At 60.5% G+C, this 7,625-nt stretch overlaps 1 protein-coding gene across 1 annotated transcript in view; it reads left to right on the top strand.

Moving 5' to 3' along the window:
* Positions 1 to 989: 989 nt before the first annotated feature.
* The window catches only part of SLC9A1 (solute carrier family 9, subfamily A (NHE1, cation proton antiporter 1), member 1), a gene marked incomplete at both ends in the record, with an annotated part of 7,481 nt that continues 845 nt past the window's right edge, over positions 990 to 7,625 (top strand). Inside the window, 10 exons of the mRNA XM_009583318.1 lie at positions 990 to 1,450; positions 3,379 to 3,629; positions 4,126 to 4,343; positions 4,705 to 4,907; positions 5,168 to 5,257; positions 5,663 to 5,733; positions 6,193 to 6,366; positions 6,492 to 6,606; positions 7,032 to 7,133; positions 7,475 to 7,547. Of these exons, the coding sequence (XP_009581613.1) occupies positions 990 to 1,450; positions 3,379 to 3,629; positions 4,126 to 4,343; positions 4,705 to 4,907; positions 5,168 to 5,257; positions 5,663 to 5,733; positions 6,193 to 6,366; positions 6,492 to 6,606; positions 7,032 to 7,133; positions 7,475 to 7,547 (1,758 nt within the window). The remainder of the gene's footprint in view (positions 1,451 to 3,378; positions 3,630 to 4,125; positions 4,344 to 4,704; positions 4,908 to 5,167; positions 5,258 to 5,662; positions 5,734 to 6,192; positions 6,367 to 6,491; positions 6,607 to 7,031; positions 7,134 to 7,474; positions 7,548 to 7,625) is intronic.

Raw genomic sequence — 7,625 nt, 5'->3', positions numbered from 1 at the left:
AAAATAATAATTATAAAGCCTGGGAGAGGATCCAGGGAACCCAAAATCCTTCTGCGGGTATCGGTGCGTTGGCTGAAGCGCTGCGTTGGTTGGCATCGCGCTGCCTGCCCGAGCCGGCGGGCAGATGCCGGCGTTGGCGAGGCTGTGGGGTCTTTGGTGGATGGATGTCATCCCAGGGGGTCAAGGCTGGCTCGGAGACCTGCATTTGGGGTCGTGCTGTGATTCAAAAAGGGGAAAACTTGTTCCCTCTTACCTTGCACCCCAGGGAATAGCCCTGCACCGCGAGGATACGTCCTGTCCCCGCTCCGTGCCCGGGAGCGTCCCTGCCTGCGGGGACGGCAGGCGTTGCTGCAACCGGCCTTATAAAACCTCCCAGCTCCTTCCTGAAGCTGCAGGAGGGGGAATAGGGAGCCGCTCCAATTGCATCCTCAAACCCACCGAGCACCAGCTCCCCTCCCTGTCCCCTGCGTCAGGGCCACCCGGGGACGGGCACTGCGCTCCTGCCGGAGCCTGGCACACGCTGCGGGTAATGGCCCTCGTCCGACGGGGCATCAATGCCAGCGCCTACGCGCGCTCAGGATCAGTAGCTGCGATGGGAAGGGTTGGAGCCAGCGACAGCTTGTGTTGTGAGAACTGCCTGTGCCGCAGACGGCTGTCGTGGGGGTCTGGGGGGTCCCCTCAGAGACCCCGGGGTGCCCAGAGGGCGGCTGCTGCCTGTTAAGCTGGGACTCGCTGTTATTTTCTGGCCTGAGATCAAGCAGTGCCAGGGCATGTGGGCCTGGTGAAGCTGCACTTCCCATTTTACAGCGTGGGAGCGTGGGGAAGAAGGAGGTTAGAAGGGGAAACTGAGGCACACAAAGAGTAAAGGATCCTGAAGAGCGCAGGGAGGGCTGGGAACTGGTCCCCGACTCCCGCGGGGGTGTCCTTCTGCAGAGAGCGTCCTCCAGCCGTATAGCCAACGTGTCTTGCTCTGTCCTCTTCCTCTCCAGGATTCCACGTGATCCCCTCGGTGTCCAACATCGTTCCCGAGAGCTGCCTGCTCATCGTGGTGGGCCTTTTGGTTGGGGGGCTCATCAAAGGGGTGGGTGAAAAGCCCCCCATCCTCAAGTCGGACATCTTCTTCCTCTTCCTCCTTCCACCCATCATTTTGGATGCCGGTTATTTCCTCCCTTTGCGCCAATTCACCGAGAACCTGGGCACCATCCTCATCTTCGCCGTGGTGGGGACGCTCTGGAACGCCTTCTTCTTGGGTGGCCTGATGTACGCCGTGTGCCAGCTCGGTGGCCCCGGCCTGAACCACATCGGCCTCCTGGCCAACCTGCTCTTTGGCAGCATCATCTCGGCCGTTGACCCGGTGGCCGTGTTGGCCGTCTTTGAGGAGATCCACATCAACGAGCTGCTCCACATCTTGGTCTTCGGGGAGTCCCTTCTGAACGACGCTGTCACGGTTGTAAGTGAATGAGGGGGATGACCTCATGGGTCATGGATGGGCTTCTTTTCGGTGGAGCGTCTCTGGGTGGTGGCACCAGGATGGGCAGCTGTCAGTCAAGCCCTGCGGGCAGAACCGTAGAGTGGGCCATTGCAAGTTGCCGGCTGCCTCCTGCCAGCTGAGCTGCGGCAGCTCTGCTCGCTCCTAACCTTTTGCAGGTGCAAAGCTAAATACAGCGGCTTAAAACACCGCAGAGGTGGGTTAAGGTGAAGCGTTTTACTTGGTGGTTTGGGGAGGCCGAGAGCACATCGCCAGCTACCACCTCTCGGTGAAGAGCAGGCCTGTGCCCGGCGCCTTGGTCTCCTGGGAATCTGCTCTCCTGAGTGAAATTTTTTACCATGAGGGTGGTGAAACCCTGGCCCAGGTTGCCCAGAGTGGTGGTCGATGCCCCAACCTTGGAAACATTCAAGGTCAGGTTGAACGGGGCTTTGAGCAACCTGATCTGGTTGAAGATGTCCCTGCTCCTTGCAGGGGAGTTGGACTAGGTGACCTTTAAAGGTCCCTTCCAACCCAAACTGTTCTATGATTCTATGAAATGGCTGCCTACTGCCGTGCTCATGCCTGTCCTCCCGGGGAAGGCGAGCAGGAGCGCGGGGGGGCTGGTGCTGGGTCAGGCAGCGCTGCCGTGTAGCTGCTGCTCCCTCCTGTCTCCTTCCTCACGGTCCCTGCTGTGGTCTTCCTTGCTGTCCCCCAGCTGTAGCACACCGAGGAGGTGTGAGGACAGGACACGGCCAGCCGTGGCAAGGGGAGAGCTGTGGGGGCTGCAGCCTGGCTGGCATCCCACCTGGGTCACCCCTCAGCTTTGCAGGGACCTTTGGGAAGTTCGGGGGCCAGGCCACCCCGCTCTGGGACCGTGCCATTTCCAAAGGACGTCTGTGTCCAGGTGCTGGCTTGGCCTGTTGGCGCGGCATCCTCCTCTGCAGAGCTGACCTCTAAATTTACTTCTAACCCACTGTTTTTTCCTGGCTCTTCTCCCATATCCCAGCTGTCCGCTTCGGAGCTGGCTGCTCAGCAGGCTGCAAAGGCTGACGGGGAACATACTGTCCCACCACAGGGCTTTTCCCAGGCGCTTCACTTTTGGCCGGAGGGGCTCCCTGCGGGGTCTGTGTCCCCGCTCCCATCCCTGGGGAATGCTTTTGCCTTCTGCTGTCACGTCTGTCCCTGCCAACGTCCCAGGACCCGGCCCTGGCAGGCAGGAGCTGGCACCTCGCCCTCTCTCTGCTTGCAAGCGCTGCCATCCCTGCAGGATGCCCTGAAGCCCGTTTCCCATCCTGACACGGCTGTGTCAGCTTCTGCTTTCAAATCTCTCCAGTAAATGCGTCTGGGGATGGGAGAAGGTGATGCAGAAGGCTCCTCTTCGAGGTTGCCCTTTTGGCTACAAAACGGTGTAAGGGTTTGGGTTGTTCTCTGGGCTGAGGAGGGCAGATGTTGGCTTTTCTCTCCATGTGGCTGTCGGGTGTCCCCCAGCCTGGATCTGTCCTGACCTGCTCATTGGGAAGCAGGAACAGTCTCTGGCTGGTTCAGACCTTGACCAAAGCCCCTCCTCGGACAGCGGTTGGGGCTGTGTAGGAGAGCAGAGCTGTCCCAGACACATCTCCCATGGCACCATGTCCCTGTGAGCCACGGAGGATGGGGAGCGGGTCTCTACGGGTCTGTCTCTCAGACAGCAAAGCCCGACCAGCTTTTTTTGGCATGAGGCTTGGTCAAGCCCAGGACCCAGCTCAGGGTCACCAAGCACCGGCCCACCTCATCTCAGGTGTGTGGTGCTGGGTACCTGCCTGGCTCCCCTTGCTGCTGCTCTGCCGAGGAAGGTCCCCAGCAGGTCTCCTCCGAGGTGAGGCTGTTGCCACTGGGGCAGTTTGAACCCCCCTCTCCCTTCTCCCTCCCAGGTCCTCTACCACCTCTTTGAGGAATTTGCCAACTTCGAGCAGGTGACCATTATCGATATCATCCTCGGCTTCCTCAGCTTCTTCGTGGTGTCGCTGGGCGGTGTCTTCGTGGGCGTCATTTATGGGGTGATCGCTGCCTTCACGTCCCGCTTCACGTCCCACATCCGAGTCATCGAGCCCCTCTTCGTCTTCCTCTACAGCTACATGGCGTATCTCTCTGCCGAGCTCTTCCACCTCTCTGGCATCATGGCGTGAGTTGGGCACGGGTGGGAATGAGAAGCCCTCCTGTCCCCAGGACCATCTGGAGGATTTACTCTGGTGTAACCACAGCCCTCTGGCTGTCCCAGCATGGCCAGTACATGCCCAGTGAGGGCCAGAGGTGTGTTTGGCCTGGGATATGCAGGGAGGCAGATGAGGGAAGTAACTCTCTTGAGTTGTCCCACAGATCCCGGGGCGCTGGCAGCCCATTGCCCGTTCTCCTGGGCACACAGTAGCAGGCAGGGCCTGCTGAGCCCTCAAGACGTCATGGTCTTGTGCTGCCTGGTTCCAATGCTCGCTCCTGCCCTGCCAGGGGGAAGGAGAAACCTCGTGTTGCCTTCTCTGGAGGCCTTGAATAATTGCTGGTGTCTCACAAGCCCTGTCCTGCTCTGAGGTTTGGTATAAGAGCACAAAACGCTGCTGCAGAGCCAGCAGTTGGGGTTGTCCCTGTGTCCCCATGGCTGCTGACTGCCCCAACCTTGCCCCTAGGCTCATCGCCTCCGGCGTGGTCATGCGGCCTTATGTGGAAGCCAACATCTCCCACAAGTCCCACACCACCATCAAGTATTTCCTTAAGATGTGGAGCAGCGTGAGTGAGACCCTCATCTTCATCTTCCTGGGTGTCTCTACCGTGGCTGGCCACCATTACTGGAACTGGACCTTTGTCATCAGCACGCTGCTCTTCTGCCTCATCGCAAGAGTTTTAGGTGAGGTGTCAGGGTGGTGGCAAAGTCCTTGGGGATGGTCCTGGGTGATGGGCAACTCTCAGGGCCATGAGGCCCAAGTGTGCCTTGCTGGGGAAACTGGAGTTGACTGGTACTGCTCGGCTGTGGGCATCAGCCTTGCTGATGGTTGGCTTTGTGGGGAGATGGGGTTAAGGCCAGGTTTGTGCTAGACGTGGGGTTGAAGGTGGTGAGGGGTGTTGGGATGAGCGAGCAGGACAGCACCCACCTGCACCCATGGCCCCACTGTGCTGGGCTGCAAGCTGGGCTCCGGGGGGGCTCTTCTTCAGGGCTGGAGGGCATCCTTCACTGTCCGCTCACATGAGGTCCTGCCCCACTCCCCCAGGCGTCCTGGTCCTCACCTGGTTCATCAACAAGTTCCGAATTGTGAAGCTGACGCCGAAGGACCAGTTCATCATCGCCTACGGGGGCCTGCGGGGAGCCATCGCCTTCTCCCTCTGTTACCTCCTGGACTACAAGCATTTTGGCATGAGGGACATGTTCCTCACAGCCATCATCACCGTCATCTTCTTCACAGTCTTCGTGCAGGTTGGTGGCATGCGGGTGGTCACAGTGCGGTTTCAGAGGGAAAGGGGGTTATTCCGTGAGCCTCGTGTGTGTGTGTGGAGAGTGAGGAGCACGTCCCCAGCCTCCGTCCCTGATGCTGTCACTGTCCCTTCTCCAAAAGCTCTTGAGGCTTCCAAGTGACACCGGCAGTGCGGAGCCCTGTGGTTTGGCTGTGCTGAACCCATCCTGCTCCCACCGGTGGGCCTTGAGGAGAGGTCTAACCCACCCTCCCTGTTCCCTAGGGCATGACCATCCGGCCCTTGGTGGACCTGCTGGCCGTGAAGAAGAAGCAAGAGACGAAACGCTCCATCAACGAAGAGATCCACACGCAGGTAACTCGCTGCGCTCGGCCGGCCCTTCCCGCACGCTTCTTTTCTCCGCCTTAGCCCTCTTCTCTCTCTGCTTCTGCCACCTCCACCGCTGTAACCAGGCGGGTTTACAGAGCGGGAGCTGCCCTTAAATCAGTGCCCAAGGTAAGGGGGGACGGAGCGAGGGCTCTCCCCAATCTGTGTGGTCCAGTGCCCGCTCCACCCAGACCTCCCCTGTACCCGGTAGAGCAGCAGCCCGGTTGCGTAGGACCGTGCTGCCCTCCTGAGGCCATCCTGGACCCACAGCCCTGATTTTGCACACACACCCCCCCCGAGTGCCCTCACCCCTGTGTCAGCGTGGGTGTCGGGGTGGGGAGAGGGTGGGCAACAGCCCTGCGAGCTGCCTACGCCTTGGACCTTCTCTTCCAGTTCTTGGATCACCTTCTGACGGGGATCGAGGATATCTGTGGTCACTATGGGCATCACCACTGGAAGGACAAGTGAGTGTGAAGGTTTGGTGACTCAGGGGACCTGTGGGGGACACGGGGAAGGGTTTGAATCGCCACCTGGCAGGTTCTCCAGCCCTGTGCTAGATTTTTTCCCCCGGGGCTGTAATATCCACGCACACACTCCCCTCGATGAATTACGGCCCTGGGTCGGGTGCGAGTGGGGCTGCGGGACTGCACCCCTTCACCACGCCACCCACGGCCTGCCCACAGCAGTGTGGGAGCTGCCGAGGGCTGGTCCCTGCCGGAGCTCAGGACCATCCGTTGTGGGTGGTGGGTGTTTCGGAGGCTGCCTGGCTCGGGAGGGAGTCAGGGAAGGTCTGGCCTGACCTGCTCTAGTGGGAACTGAACCATCTTCTGCTGGCCTGGGCCAGGGACGGGGAGCTGGGAGTGGGTTCCGGGGCAGTGGGAGGTCTGATATATCGCTGCTCCTTTCCCCACGTCCTCGGGAAGGCTGAATCGCTTCAACAAGAAGTACGTGAAGAAGTGCCTGATTGCGGGGGAGCGGTCCAAGGAGCCCCAGCTCATCGCTTTCTATCACAAGATGGAGATGAAGCAGGCAATCGAGCTGGTGGAGAGTGGGGGCATAGGCAAGATCCCCTCCGCTGTCTCCACCGTCTCCATCCAGTGAGTTCCTCCCACGGGCCCCTGGCGTAGGCTGAGCGCTCCCTGCTAGTGGCCACAGGGCCAGCAGCCGTTCGGTCCTGCTGTGACCGTCACAGTGTCACTCTGAATCCTGTCTGTCCACGCAGGAACATCAACCCCAAGACCCTCCCCGTGGAGCGCATCCTTCCAGCCCTGTCCAAGGACAAGGAGGAGGAGATCCGGAAGATCCTTCGCAACAACCTGCAGAAAACCAGGCAGAGGGTAAGTTGTCCCCTGGCACCGTGCGTGTCCCCTTTGCTTCCCTGGAGGTGACCAGGACCAATTCCAACCAGAAGCCCTCAGGGCCAGCTGGGCCCTTCACCCCCGGTGTCCCTGCCCTGCTGCCCCTTGTGTTCCTGGTCTGGCTTTCCTTCCCCAGGAGGCTTTTCCTCCTGGGATGGTGCTGGGATAGTGCTGAGGGGGAGGCTGGCTCCGTTGGTGGCTGAGCCCAGCGTTTAAACCCGTGCTGGGCCAAGGTGGGTCAAGATCAGGCATCCCATGGTAGCACACAAGGGATGAGCCTGGATGTGCTCTGCCCACTGGTGGCTGTTTCATCCATCTCCAAGGGAAATGGTGCCGTGACCTTCCTTTGCCTTTCTGTGTGGTTTTTTTTTAACCCGTCTCCTTTTCTTGGGGCCTCTTCCCAGTTGCGATCCTACAACCGGCACACGCTTGTGGCCGACCCCTACGAGGAAGCCTGGAACCAGATGCTCCTGCGGAGGCAGAAGGCCCGGCAGCTGGAACAGAAGGTGTCGAGGGGACGCTGGAGCAGGGATGCTGCCGTGGGCTGGGGAGGACGGGGGGCCGAGGGGGGCTTCCCAGCCTGGGAAGGACATCGGTGTCCTGCATGGGGAGGGGGCTGAGGTTCAGGTGACAGTGGATGACCCCAAGCCTTGGGGGTCCTTTGATCACCCCAGGCTCCGAGCCAGTCCTTGCGGCACGGCTGAGAGGACGCGCGCACGCGTCTTCTGCATCCCGCTGCTGCTTCTCGCTCATCCCTGTGGCCTGGGGTCAATTCCCTGCTTCCCCTTCCCCGTTTACCCCGGCCATTCCCATGGAGACAGTCCCTCATGCTGCCATCCCATTCCAGATGAACAACTACCTGACGGTGCCGGCTCACAAGCTCGATTCGCCCACCATGTCCCGGGCTCGCATAGGCTCAGGTAGGTGGGACTGAGCTGCGAGGGGAACGCCGCTGCCGGCACCTCGCTGGGCATCGCCGGCACTTCGGTGCTGAGGCA

This window comes from Fulmarus glacialis, unplaced genomic scaffold (assembly GCF_000690835.1).
Source record: "Fulmarus glacialis isolate BGI_N327 unplaced genomic scaffold, ASM69083v1 scaffold22378, whole genome shotgun sequence".
NCBI classification, from domain to species: Eukaryota; Metazoa; Chordata; class Aves; order Procellariiformes; family Procellariidae; genus Fulmarus; species Fulmarus glacialis.
The sequence above is the reverse complement of the archived record's forward strand: the minus strand, read 5'-3'. Positions and strand labels throughout refer to the sequence as shown.